General features: G+C 47.1%; 1 protein-coding gene across 2 annotated transcripts in view; it reads right to left on the bottom strand.

Annotated features, from left to right (window-relative positions):
- Positions 1 to 14,991, bottom strand: part of GRID1 (glutamate ionotropic receptor delta type subunit 1) — a 1,054,628-nt gene that overhangs the window by 44,273 nt on the left and 995,364 nt on the right. For both annotated transcript variants that reach the window (XM_075934837.1, XM_075934836.1), the window contains exon 13: positions 3,996 to 4,191. In XM_075934837.1, the coding sequence (XP_075790952.1) occupies positions 3,996 to 4,191 (196 nt within the window). The remainder of the gene's footprint in view (positions 1 to 3,995; positions 4,192 to 14,991) is intronic.

The following is a 14,991-nucleotide window of genomic DNA, read 5'->3' as shown; positions in this document are numbered from 1 at the left end:
AATATCTTATACATGATATAAAGAAATATATATCCTACATTTTTCTAAAGTAAATTTTTTAAAAATATCAATGCCTGTGACAAGAGTGCTTATCTACATTTTGTGTGTTCATTTTTACTATTTTTTCCTGCTGAGAAAACCTCATGAAATACCTATCTCATAATTCTTACAGATCCTAAACATTTATGAAATCATACACCAGCACTTTGTTACACTCATATAATGAAGGAAATTACATATCAAAGCAGGAGACATGGTGGTTGACCCAGGGAAGGGCTTTTGGCAATGCTAACCCTAATATTCTATAGTGGTCCCCAACACGGTGCCCACGGGCGCCATAGCGCCCGCGGGGGCATTTGAATGCGTCCGCCAGGTGCTCGGGGCTGGCCTGGCCCCGGGCACATGGCGCACGGGCGCTTGCGAGGGGGGGGCGCGCTTGGCGGGGGGGGCCCCGGCCCCGCGGCGCTCGGCGGGGGGGAGCACCGGCTCTGGGTGCGCGGCGCTTACGGGGGAGAGCGCCGGCCCCGGGCGCGCAGCGCTCGGCGGGGGGGGCGCCAGCCCCGGGCACGCAGCGCTTGAGGGTGGGAGTCCCGCCCCCGGGCACGCACGTGTCCCCGCCCCCTGGCACCCGGCGGGCGAACGGCCACGCCCCCTGGTGCCCGACAACCTGAAAAGGTTGGGGACCACTGCTATAGTGGTTACAGGCTGAGGCAAAATCCACAAACCATGGGAAGCCCAAAAAATTGCTGATGTTTATTACAAGTGGAATTTGATCCAGAAAAACAATAACTAGTATTCTAATAGTCCTGGGTATGTCTACACTACAAAGTTAGTTCGAACTAACGGATGTTAGTTCGAACTAACTTTAATAGGCGCTACACTAGCGCTCCGCTAGTTCGAATTTGAATCGAACTAGCGGAGCGCTTAGTTCGAACTAGGTAAACCTCATTTTACGAGGATTAAGCCTAGTTCGAACTAGCTAGTTCAAATTAAGGGGTGTGTAGCCCCTTAATTCAAACTAGTGGGAGGCTAGCCCTCCCCAGGTTTCCCTGGTGGCCACTCTGGCCAACACCAGGGAAACTCTATGCCCCCCTCCCGGCCCCGGACCCCTTAAAGGGGCACGGGCTGGCTACGGTGCCCGTGCCAGGTGCAAGCCTGCCAGCACCCAGCCAGCAGACCCTGCACCTGGCACGGCACAGAGCCACCCACCCGATGTCCCCCAGCCCACCCCCTCTTCCCGGGACCAGGCTGGCGGCTCCGGGGAGCTCCCTGGACCGCAAGAGGCGGGCACCTTCCTGGGCTAGTGCGGACATCGTGACATACCCTAAGGGTTTTTGCATTGACTTCAATGGGCTTTGGATAAGTCCACAGGTACAAGACATACTATTCTTCTGCCTCATGCTGTCTTAGTTCACACTGCTCACTCTGTTTTTCATAGGAAGGGCAGGGTCAATAGCTCCCAACTGCAATTGCATTCTGCTCAATACCGTTAGTAGCAGAGCTGAGAAAATCATTTTCAAAGAACATGTTATCTGACAGATGTAACCTCACTTTATTCTCCCAGGATGTCTTTGCGAGCTTAGCCCCATTTCGTAGAACTTATTTGTCGTCGGACTGCATCTGTTGATTTTTTTAATTACCTGGATTAATTAGTCCTGAACAGTTCTCAATGGACATGTTATAGTCACTATCTGAGCTAAGTTAATTAACTATGAGAGTTGAACAAGTCACATGATATGGTTATTGTTCTACCATTGGACACTGTGCAAGTACTTCCAGTGCAAACATTAGTGTTTGTGAATCTGGAATTTGATCTGTACACTTTTTATGCAAAAACTAAAGTGCACTTCTATTTGCTAAAAGAAAACAAACTTGTAAACAGAATTTTTTATATTTCTACATATTTTACAGGGTATTTGTTGCAATATACATATAAATTCTATTTTTATATGTACTTTTTAAAGGGTTACCCAAACAGCTTCGTATGTAACAAGTGAAACTGGTGTCTCTCTTCTTATTTGACAGTACCAGTTTAAAAGTGATAGCTTTAATGACAAAGGATCATCAACATATTTGAATGTAGAGCTTTGAGACAGTTCTGGGAACAGTAGCTTGAGTGAACCAGTGTAAAAAGTAACCTCTGCAAGATATATACAGCTGTTCAAGCACAGCTGCAAATGCTAGAGCAGAAGTGGGCAATAAGTTTTGGTGGAGACCCACTCCAAGGTTTGGATTTTCTGTGAAGGAGGTGCTTGCGTACAGAAGGGCACACAGGGTAAGGGACTGGGGTGGAGGAAACAGTGTGGGGCCTGAGAAGGAGTTTAGATGAAGGAGGGAGTTGTGACCTGGGTCAGGAGATTGGGGTGCAGGTCCGGGAGGGGGTCTGGGTCCAGGAAAGGATTCTGGTCTGGGGGAGGGGTGTAGAAGGGAGTGCAAGGTTTGGAAGGGAGTTGTGACCTAGGGCAGGGGGCTGCATAGGGTTTGGGGGAGGGAATCAGGATGCGGGAGGGGAAGAGGTGCTAGAGGCAGGCTCTGGCTGGGAGGTGCTTACCTAGGCATCTCTCAACCAGTAGCCTTGCAGCACCCCCAAGGCAGGCTGGGCTCCCTGCCTGCTGGAGCCCCGGACTTCTTGAAACTGCAGGCTACTCGCTCCATGTGGCTCTCAGCTATGGGAGGAGGGAGAGGCTTGTGGTGCCTCCATCCCCCAGGCCAATCTCTCAGCTCCTATTGGCTGGCTGTTTCGGACCAATAGGAGCTGAGGATTGGGCTGAGGGTGGAGAGATCACATGGAGTCTCCCCATCCCTACAGAGCAGAGGCACACAGAGCAGCCTTGCAGTGAGAACCGTGGCTGCTGCATGCCTAAGGGACCTAGCAGAGTGATCCACAGAGTGGACCCGATCGCTTGGCAGGCCGTATCTGGCCTGTAGGAGGTATTTTTACCTACCCTAGAATCTGTGAGAGTCTATTACACCTGTGATAATTTAGCTTGGCTGCTGCTTTTGGCATCAGAATCTGTTAGAAAGCATAAGTACATGTCCAAACAACTGAACAACTGAACGTTGAGTTTCAGATTCCTATGACATTGCTCTGGGTCAAATTCCATCATTTCTATGTAATAATGAGACAACGTATTTCAATCACAAAGTCACAATTAAAATAATTTGTGACAGAGTCTAGGACCTCTACTGAGCCACCATATGTCAGCTACTTGAATCTTGCATGAAGGGTTAATTTCAATTAAAAATAAAGGTGTGTGTGTGTGTGTGTGTGTGTGTGTGTGTGTGTGTGTGTGTGTGTGTGTGTGTGTGAGAGAGAGAGAGAGAGAGAGAGAGAGAGAGAGAGAGAGAGAGAGAGAGAGAAAACATAAATGAATATATCAGTGAAAATCTGCTTCATATTTCTTCCCCAATGTAAAGTGGACATAATTTTGCTGAAGTAAACAAAGTGATAAGGACTGAATTTAATCCACTGACAACAATGACCATGGGTAAAGACAAATTTCAGCACCCAGGGAAAAATATAAGATTCAAGATAACTTTTGAAAAAGCGATTTTGTTACCTAAAAACCTAAATCTCATTAAAAGTTAATGGGACACAAACCATAAAAGTGGGGCTTAGATATCTATGAAAATTCTACCTTCAGTCTTAAAAAGAGGAATGGGAAAGGTGCAAAGAGTTAGACTCTGTAGTGGACTAGAACAACAGCCTTTCAGAACTGGAGATATGAGTTCCTTGTGAGAGTTGGCCAAAGGTTAAAACTATTTTGTTGGGAAAAGCATAGTCTCTTAATAGAAGCATAATGCAACAAAAACGTTTTGTCCTCAAACCAGTTTGCAACTTTTACTTAAAAACCCAGCAACTTGGACTGGAATCTTTTCATTTTAAATTGTGCCTTTACCACATGATAATCATTTTCATTCATTAACTTCATGCAAGCTATACAAAATCACAACACAAAATTTAAAGTGAAACTGCATTATTAATCCATTCTTACCTTCCTGATACCTTCTGAAGGGTTTGATACACAGTTATCTGCCCCATTATTTTTACTGATTGTCCTCCACAGTTCAGCAAATGTGTTATCTTGTTCCAAAGGGTTTGTCCCTTTTGCTTTGAAGTATTCATACACTGCTGAATCCCTGACAGTACCATAAGAAATGTCCATTTGTTTGGACAAATCTTGAAATGTTCTGAAATTCAAGAGATGTTGAAATATTAGTTTTATCTGGTAAAATAGAGATATTTTATTATTTAATGATATATTTCTATGGCTGTCTTTTCAGAGAACGAAAACACCTACATCAATCAGTCTTATTTACATGTTACTCTTTTTATCATAAAAGGAACCCACAGTGTAATTCACCTGCACTGAAATGATACAAGATTTATTTTTACCTGAGTCATTTTTTGAAGAGTAATGTTAATTCGAACCAAGGGGTTTGGTTCGAACTAGCGCATTCCGGCACGCACTTCCTGGTTCGAATCAGCTGTTGAACAGAGTAACGCGCTGGTGAGATCATGCTAATGAAGTGCGGGATATTTAAATCCCTGCTTCATTAGCAATTTTGGTCGTCTACATTTGCATCCCTAGCTCGAACTAGGGAGCAAGTGTAGACGTACCCTTAATGAAAAGGTCTAATTGAAAGATATAGCCTTCATTCCGATAGTCATCAACCTATTGAAATCATGTTGCTATGTTTGTGCAAGAGTATAGAACAATCAAGATTTTTGTAAAGCATGTGGAAAACAACTTTTAAAGGTACAAGTCAAAATCAGCTCTCATTTAAATCTGTGTAAATAGCATGTACTTCCACTGAAAATAGCGGAGTAGATTTATACCACTGTAAATTTGGGCCCCAATCAATACATAGGTTGAACCTCTCTAATCCGGCATTCTCTGGTCTGGCATGACTTTAGTTAGCTTTATGGCCGCTTATCATGGGTTTGGACAAGTTTCCATAAAGTTTGCATAAAGGCCCCATAAAGTTTGTTTATAGCCATTTGTCCTGGCTTTCAGTGTTCTGTGCTGTTATTTAGCTCTAATTTATCCCTAAGCAGTGGAAGTGTTGGTAATGCTGCTAGACAATACTGACCTCCTGTGGTCCAGCAAATTCTCTGGTTTGGCACCTGTCAGGCCCCAACTGTGATGGACTAGAGAGGTTCAACTGTACTAACTTTAAATGTATATCAGGTATTACATTCCAAATCTCTTTCCTGTAACCCTCCCCTTTTCTCCTCTCACCAGCAATTTTCACACACTCTTACAATGTATCTACTTCTTATTCACACTAGTTGCTCTATATCACTCTGTAAAAAACTTAAAAAACAACAGATAGTCTTGCTGAACCTTAGAGACTAACAAAACATGTAGATGATATCACGAGTTTTCATGGGCACAACCCATTTCTTCAGATGTCATCTGGTGTCATCTGCTACAAGACTATTTGTTGTTTTTTAAGTTTTTCTGTTTACAGATGAACTCGGCTACCCATCTGAAGCGTGTATATCACTCTGACAGTGCACAGGGGCCTTCAAGAATATATCTACGTGGAATCTGGAAGTGTGCCTCCCAGCCTAGATAGGAGGACACATTATCTCCATTTAAGCAAACATGCTAAAATAGTGTTAAGGACATTATGGTACAGGTTGCTCACGGCCAACCCACAAGCATACAGGTAACACCCTGAGTATGTGCTATATAGCCTTGTATCAGCAGCCAGTCTACAGTCCCATTCTGGCTTCCATAAGCTTTGGCTACAACAAGCAAAGTGAGCCCAACATGATCCTCCTATAGAATTTTCCCAAAACAAGGTGCTCTACAATGTTCAGTCCCCTCCTGGATAATCTAGAAAAATAATGTTTGTTTTTTTCCTCTTTAAGAGACAAAAAGCACATCACAGCATAATCATTTAACTGAGATAAATACACTCTTGTCCTTAATTTCAGCTATGCATTGGCTTAGAGTACAAATAAAATACATTTCTTAACAATAGGACACAGGCTTAGTGATGCCAAGTAAAACAAACAGAAGCAGAGATGGTTACAAGCAAATAAAAGTGAAAATACTTTTTTAAAAGTCTGAATATTAATCTAGCAAGGTACAAGATTTGTTCAAGATAGTTTCTTTCATTGATCCACCTTCTTCCCAGCCTTGACTAACTTTCTTTCTGTCAGGATCATGGAATAAAGGTACAAGTCCATAAATTAGTCCATAGCACCTCAGGGCTATCCCATCATACCCATATTTGGTTCTGCCAGTCCTTGATTAGGCAAACTCTTATGTCCGTTCTTCTGGGTCCCATGGTTGTAACTTTTCCCTCCTCTTCTGTTTGAGCTGCTTGTGTTTCTCTTGGGTCTTGTTTCCACTGCTTCAGCTGTGTGGCTAACACCTGGCCATCTCTCCTTCAGTTGCAGCCTTTTCCACTGTAGCTCTTGAGGCCATTGCTGCTGCTGCTGCTGCTTCTGGATCATCTGGAGAACCATCTGTCTGGTCTCCTGCATGCTCTGTAGGTGTACATCTGCCCAGCAGCGTTATTTCAGAATAACGGATGTTATTTGAAAATAACATTGTGGGCATCTACACAGCAAGCCAGTTATTTTGAAATAATGGGCAGCTTATGTTAGATTCTGTAAATCTCATTCTATGAAGAATAAAACCTCTTCCAAAATAGCTATTTGGAACAGTGCATGTGTAGACTGGGCAGCTGGAGTTAGTTCAAAATAATTGGTCTCTAGCCCTTCCCACAGGTACCCTGCTGGCTGCTCTGTCCACACCAATCAAATATCTGTATTTTCCCTTCCCCTGCAGCCCTTAAAATTTCAGGCAGAAAAGAAAGGGCTTGTGCCAGACAGCAGGCCCTGCTATTCCTCTGCCACATTGCAACAACCTGCATGGTGTCACTCCTGACATGAGCCACCCCTGTGCTCCATCTAAGCCCTCCATGGGTCCAGCCGAGCAGGCAGCAGGCTCCCAGGACCCTGCCAGGGTATGAAAGAGGTGCATGCTTTCCTGGTCTGCTGTGGAGATCTGGGGCAAGGAGGCAAACCTCCAGGATCTCTGTCCAAATGCAGGAAAGCCGATGGCAGAGAGTCTGGATACCATAGGCCACATCCACACCCAGAAGCAGGTGCAGATGAAGAACAAGGAGATCTGCCAGGCCTATCCCAAAGCCAGGAGGTGCAGCTCCCTCTCCGGGGCTGAACCCCACACCTGCCCCACTCTACAGACCTGCACCACATCCTAGGGGGTGGGTCAGTCCCTTCCCCGCTGTGGGAGTGGATTCAGGGCTGGAGAATCTCATCGTTGCCCTCCCAGGGGACAGAGATGCAGAGGAGGAGGATCTGGACAAGAACAACACTGTCATCATGCTCACTCTGGAGCCAACACCCCATGCCCTGACGTCTCCCAGGCATTGTCCGAGGTCAGGGAAGGCACATCAGGTGAGTGCCATTACTTTCCCTACACCCACAGAGTGAAGGTGATGGGCAGTCAGGGGCTGGGGCATGCTCCTTGCTCAGCCTTCTTGGCATGGGAATTGCACAGTGGCCTGTGCATGTGGAGTGCCAATCCAGGACACACAGCCCCAGAGGCTACACCATAGGACCTGTGTGTGTGTGTGCAGCATGGAGGGAAGCCTAGCCAGCCCATGGCCCACCTCCCACTTGAAGGATCATGGTCTGGCTGCCACCTTGACATGCCTGCTTGTCCCCAGGACACTCCCCCTGGACATCTGGGCCACTGCAGGAAAGGGCCCACTGCCTAGGCCACAGATGGCCTTGCTTCAAGCATATCAACGTCATCTGACCTGAGACCTTTAAGGCTTCAGGCACAGTGTCTCCAGGGATGACTGATTCTGTTCTCCAACCTGGACCAGCTCTGAGAAGGGGCAGTAGACATTGCCCTTGGCAGCCTCCCGACCCCAAGTGACCCACCGGTGCAGGAGAACGCAGGAGGAATTCCAACAGGAGAAAATCTATGCACTGCAATCCCTGCAGGACACCCTAGACCAGAGACTGGAGGAGGACATCCAACTGCTGTGAGAGACCTGGCAGGAGATGCTGGAGCAGGGTTGCACCATCTGCTCGGCAATACAAGCACTCATTGCTGGCATGGTGCCTGTTCCTGCTCCTGCTGCCACTTCTACCCCAGCTCCTGCTGCCGCTCCAGCCCCTGCACCTCCCGCTTCTCCCTGAGCCTGCCTCCCTGTGGCCACTGAGATCCTCACTTCTGATAGGTGGGACCTTCCAAGCCAGGTGACACTCCCAGCCTCTGCCCTGAGACTCTCCTCTCCCTCCTCCCTCTCTTCTCTCCTCTCCGAAGTTCTTTCCCCAGTCCCTCCCCAGTTACTTCTACCCCAATTAAAAAAACAAAGAGTTTATTTTTTCCAAACCAAAAAGTGTGATTTATTATCTCTTCAGGGGTGGGGGGAGGAGAAGGAGACGGGAGGAAAGGCAGAAAGAGGCAGTGGGGAGACCCAGGGAGAGTGTCACTGGGGTCCTTGTGTGAAACTCTTCCTTAGGGCCTCTCAGATGCGCATAGCCCATAATAGGCCTGTTGGATGGCAGCCATGCATAGCTGCTCAAAGGCCCTACTGATCCAGTCAGCCTCTGCACCCTACCCTGGTAGGAACGTCTCCCCTTTCCTTTCACATATATTGTGAAGGACACAGCATGCGGCCACCACTTGGGAAATGTTCCACTCCTGGATATCCAGCCAGATAAGGAGGCAATGGAACCACACCTTCAGCCTCCAGAAGGAGCCCTCCACCACCATGCAGGCCCTGATAAGTGTTTTTTGGTGTGGTCATGGTGTCCGGTGTAGGGATTCATTGCCAGGGCTAGAGAGGGTAGGCCATGTCCTCTAGAATGCACATTGGCATGTCCACATCCCTGACCCTGATGGTGCAGTTGGGGGAAAAGTGACAGTGTATAACTTCTGGAAGATGCTGGAGTTGTGGAAGATATGGGCGTTGTGTGTTTTCTCTGATCACCTGACATAAATCAACCATGGTGGTCTGTGATGGCCTGCAGGACCATCGAAAAATACCTCTTCCAGTTGATGTATATAGCTGCTCAGTGATCAGGGGCCCAGATGGGGATAAAGGTGCTATCAATAACCTCTCTTCAGTTGGGGAAGCCCATGTTAGCAAAGCCAGCAATGACAGGGTCCATGTCGCCCAGGTTGATGACCCTGTGCAGCAGGATGGTATTGATGGCCCTCACCACCTGTAAGAGACAAACAAACAGAGAATCACAGGGTTGTCAGTGCCCATGGGAGGTCCCCAAGCCCTCCCCTCCCGTTTCCCCACACACCAGGAGCAACGCCCTACTTAACCCCATCCCACGACAGGGCTTTGTGAGGGTGGGACTGAAAAACCTCCCAGGAAGTTGGCTTCCACCACCACAAACAACACTCCCTCCTTTTCCTTAGGGTACCCCTTTCCAGCATTTCACCACCCTCTTGGGGCAATAGCCGAGAGCACCATACCTGCATGACCAGAGCCCCGATGGTTGATCTCCCCATGCTGAACTGCTTCCCAATGGATCGGTAACTGTCCAGTGTGGCAAGCTTCCAGATTACGATGGTGACACATTTCTAGAGGGAGATGACGGGTTGCATGTGGGTGTTCCATCAGCTGACGGCAGAGGCAAGCGACTCACACAGCTCCATAAAGGTCTCCTTCCACATATGGAAATTCTGGAGTTACTGCTGGTCATCCCACTGCTCCATAAGAAGCTGGTCCCACCAGTCTGAACTGGTGTCTAGACACCAGAAGCAGTGGAGAATGGTGAGCTCCAGCTGCATGAGCTACACCTGCAGAGAGATGATGAGGTTCTCCACAAGGAGCTGGGGGTTATGTTTCTGCAGGGCTTGGAAGGAATCCTGCAGAAACTGCTGCAGGAGCTGCAGCACAACAGATAAGAACCGTCGAGGGCTCAGAGGCAGCTCTGGCTCCATGTAAAGAGTGCTGAGCTGTCTGCAAGGGCAACCACAGCAGGCAAAGGAATGGGTTTACTGTGTCTCATTGAGGTAGGCAAAGGAGAAGAGCCTGAGACATGGCTATGCAGGGGGATCCCTTTAAGCACAAGCCTCAGATAGCTTCAGGAAGCAGCTCCAGGCATAGAGTGCTCTCCTGATGCCCTGACTGAAGTGCTTCCAGGTGGCCTTAAATGTAATTCAGTGTCCAATCAGTGTGGATGCTCTCTTTCAAAATTGCTCAGTGCTATTTCTATGGGCATTTGCTGTGTATATGTGCTATTCCGAAATAAGATATTTCAGAGTATTTCTTCCAAAATAGCTTATTCCAAAATAAGCGTGCAGTGTAGACATACCCTGGGAGAAAGGGGAGCCCTGTTCTTGCCCCCTGGTTTGGCTCCTAGCTCCTATTTCTTCCGATTAGCTGCTGGTTAGCTGCTGACAAACCTCACTATGCACCCAGCTTTTCTAACTTCTTCTTGAAGAAGAGCTTAGGACCTGCCCCTTTGCTCCTCCTGCCTCTTATGCCTTGTTGCTCGTCTTTCCTTTCTTCTATTTCCAAAAGAAACAGAAAACAATGAAACAGGACTCTTTCTTTGACTGTGCCCTTTTAATTGCAAATCACTGAAACCTATTTCACCAATGCTTAAACTAAACCTTGGTTAAATGAACAAGCTATGTGTAATTTTTTTTCAATTCTGCCAGTTTCATTAGGCTAGTGAGTGCAATCCAAACCAGTAAAAAATGTTGTGTCATCACTTCTCCTGGGTGCCTTAAAAACCTTTGCTGCTTTGGTGCACAGCCTGAGAAGGTCACAGTCAGCCTACAAGCACACAGGTCTCACCCAAAATGACTGCACGGATTCAACAGTTCTGACTCTAGCAGAGCTTCCACGGCCCTAGCCTGGTTCCTACCAGCATTGATACAACGAGCAAGGTGACTACAAAACACTTCCAGTCCTAAACTTCCCTAAAACCGTGTGCCCAAAATTGTCCAGCCTCACCTGGACAGAGAAATAATAGGGTTCACTTCTCCTTGAAAGAGACAAAAGCATATTACAGATTCATAACTTAATTGGGATAAGTACAACCTTCTCTGCAAACACAGCACTGAGTTTGTTTATATTTAAAACAAAACAAATATATTAACAGCAGGATTTAGGCTTAGTGATACCAAGTAAAATAAATGGAAATAAAGAGAGTACAGACAAATCAAAGCAGGGAAAATTTATCTGCAATGAGGAGTAATGGTAATTCGAATTAGGAGCTTTAATTCGAACTACCTAGCCCGTGCCGCGTGTAGCCGCGGGCAGGTGGTCTGAACTACCGGGCATTTAAAAATGGTGGCGCCCAGGAACATGCAAATAAAGCCCGGGATATTTTAATCCCGGGCTTCATTTGCAAGTTCAAATGACTACATTAGCCACCCTAGTTTGAACTAGAGTGGCTAGTGTAGACATACGCTTACAGATCAACAATTCCATGCAATTGCAGATCAACAGCTGAAGCCAGGTCCAATGTGGAAGGCCCCTGATAGGAAATTTTGTATTGCTGCTTTCCCATCAGTTATATTGAGGGGAATCCATTATTGATACCTAGGATGCTATATAGTTTAAATACCGTACTGACAATAATGAATTCATATATACATAATGCTACATTGTACAACCAGACAGGCAGGCTAAGCAATGCAATAAAAAATTCAGTTAAGAGATCTAATTTATTGTTAATTAATTATATCTAATTGCAGCAAGATGTTCTTTTACTTCAAGAGACCTAAGTGTTGTTATTCTGTCATAATTTTCTTTTAATGAAAGTGGGGGTTTAATCTTTTATTTTTCACACTGTAATGTAAAAATAAATAAATCAGTGATGAATGGGGAGCATCAGAATGAATTACATAGTTGAGTCCCTAAATTACTGCAGTGCCAGCCACTACATACTGAATAAATAACTGTCACAGAGTGCCAGTCCACTGCTTTCATCCAGAGTATTTGAAATGGTAAATTTCCTCTTCTTTATTAATATTTATTCAGTGTGTTTCTAGTGGTCAGACACAGAGGTAATGTCTTCATAGGACATAAGAGTAGTTCTACTATTTGGAACAAGAAAGGTTTCCACAGGCATGTTAACAAGAAGAAGGTGATCAGAGAGGGTGTGAGAGGATGGGATGAAGATGGACAACCCGTGGTGGGTAAAGAACAGGTTAGGAACTATTTAGAAAAGCTAAACGCACACAAATCCACGGGTCCGGACTTAATGCATCCGAGGGTACTGAGGGAGTTGGCAAATGTCATTGTGGAGCCTTTGGCTATTATCTTTGAAAAGTCGTGGAGATCGGGAGAAATCCCGGATGATTGGAAAAAGGCAAATGTAGTGCCCATCTACAAAAAAGGGAAAAAGGACGATCTAGGGAACTATAGGCCGGTCAGTCTTACCTCGGTTCCTGGAAAAATCATGGAAGGGATCCTTAAGGAATCCATTTTGAGGCACTTGGACGAGAGGAAAGTGATTAGGAATAGTCATCATGGATTCACAAAGGGCAAGTTGTGCCTGACCAATCTGATTAGCTTCTATGATGAGGTAACTGGCTCTGTGGATGTGGGAAAGTCAGTGGATGTGATATACCTTGACTTTAGCAAGGCTTTTGATACGGTCTCGCACAATATTCTTGCCAGCAAGTTAAGGGAATGTGGATTGTAAGATGGATAGAAAGATGGCTAGAAGGCCGGGCCCAGCGGGTAGTGATCAACGGCCTGATGTCAGGATGGCGGTCGGTTTCTAGCGGAGTACCCCAAGGTTTGGTTCTAGGACCGGTTTTGTTCAATATCTTTATTAATGACCTGGATGAGGGGATGGATTGCATCCTCAGCAAGTTTGTGGATGACACTAAGCTAGGGGGAGAGGTAGATACGCTTGAGGGGATTGGGCCACAAGAAATCTGATGAGGTTCAACAAGGACAGAGACCTGCACTTGGGACAGACGAATCCCAAGCATTGTTACATGCTGGGGACCAACCAGTTAAGTAATAGTTCTGCAGAAAAGGACCTGGGGGTTACAGTGGATGAGAAGCTGGATATGAGTCAACAGTGTGCCCTTGTAGCCAAGAAGGCTAATGGCATATTAGGTTGCATTAAGAGGAGCATTGCCAGCAGATCCAGAGATGTCATCATTCCCCTTTATTTGGCTCTGGTGAGGCCACATCTGGAGTATTGTGTCCAGTTCTGGGCCCTCCACTACGAAAAGGATGTGGACACATTGGAGAGAGTCCAGCGGAGGGCAACCAAAATGATTAGAGGGCTGGAGCATATGACTTATGAGGAGAGGCTGAGGGAATTGGGTCTGTTTGGTCTGCAGAAGCGAAGAGTGAGGGGGGATTTGATAGCAGCCTTCAACTTCCTGAAGGGAGGTCCAAAGAGGATGGAGAGGCTGTTCTCAGAAGTGACAGAAGGCAGAACAAGGAGCAATGGTCTCAAGTTGTGGTGGGAGAGGTCCAGGTTGGATATTAGGAAAAACTATTTCAGGAGGGTAGTGAAGTACTGGAATGGGGGTATGTCTACACTACAGCGCTAATTCGAACTAACTTAGTTCGAATTAGTTAATTCGAACTAAGCTAATTCAAATTAAAAAACTAGTTTGAATTAGCGTTTTGCTAATTCGAACTAGCATGTCCACACAGAGTGGACCCTGAACCGGGGTTAAGGATGGCCGGAAGCAGTGCCGGCAGGGCATCAGATGAGGACTTAGAGCATGGAGCTGCTGTCTCAGGCTAGCCGAGAACTGTGCTTAAAGGGACCCGACCCTCACCCCGTACAGACAGTTCTCAGGGGTGCCCCGCTTGCAAAGCAGTCCTGGCTTGGATTGCCTGGAGTAACCACACTGGGTACATCACAGCACTTGGCCATCAGACCGGCTGCACTTGCCGGAGGCTGCCATCTAGGGAGAGGGGGCAATTGGGGGGCTGCAGGAGAGGTTCCACCCCCAGAAGCCCGCAGAGCCAGCCCAGTCCTCCCCATTGGGGGCTCGTACCCCATTCCTCCCTCACCTCCTTCCACTTACCCCTCCCTAGCCCCCCTTCCTGATGTACAAAATAAAGGACAATTGTGTTCAAAAATAGAATCTCTCTTTATTAAACAAAACTGGGGGAGACTGGGAAAAGGAGGTGGGAGAGGGGAAGAGTGGGGGGGAGAGGAGAGGGCAACTACAATGATGAGGGGTTTGAAACAGGTCCCATATGAAGAGAGGCTAAAGAGACTGGGACTTTTCAGCTTAGAAAAGAGGAGATGGAGGGGGGATATGATAGAGGTCTATAAAAGCACGAGTGGGGTGGAGAGGGTGCATAAAGAAAAGTTCTTCATTAGTTCCCATAATAGAAGGACTAGAGGACACCAAAGGAAAGGAATGGGTAGCAGGCTTCAAACAAATAACAGAAAGTTCTTCTTCACACAGCACACAGTTGACCTGTGGAACTCCTTGCTGCAGGAGGCTGTGAAGGCTAGAACTAGAACAGAGTTTAAAGAGAAGTGAGATCAATACATGGAGGTTGGGTCCATGGAGTGGTATTAGCCGGGGGGTAGGAGTGGTGTCCCTGCCCAAAGTTTGTGGAAGGCTGGAGAGGGATGGCACGAGACAAATGGCTTGGTCACTGTCTTTGGTTCATCCCCTCCAGGGTCCCTAGGGTTGGCCGCTGTCGGCAGACAGGCTACTGGGCTAGATGGACCTTTGGTCTGACCCAGTACGGCCATTCTAAGCTCAGGGCTCAGGGTCGGGTGTCTCCGTGGACCACCTTGATTTTCATGCAAACCTGCTCCTGGGTGGCCAGGCTGGCAGCTCTCCTGCCCTAGACGGCTGCTTTCCTGTGCCTAGTGCGGAGGTTGTGGACGAGGTCCACGATGTCTGCACTGGACCAGGCGGGTGCCTGCCTCTTGCGGTCCTGGGCAAGCTCCCGGGAGCCGCCAGCCTGGTCCCGGGAAGAGGGGGAGGGCTGGGGGGCATCGGGTGGCTGGCTCGAGCC

The sequence above is a fragment of the Pelodiscus sinensis genome, chromosome 8, assembly GCF_049634645.1.
Source record: "Pelodiscus sinensis isolate JC-2024 chromosome 8, ASM4963464v1, whole genome shotgun sequence".
Taxonomy (NCBI): domain Eukaryota; kingdom Metazoa; phylum Chordata; order Testudines; family Trionychidae; genus Pelodiscus; species Pelodiscus sinensis.
This window is presented reverse-complemented; position numbering and strand designations above follow the sequence as displayed.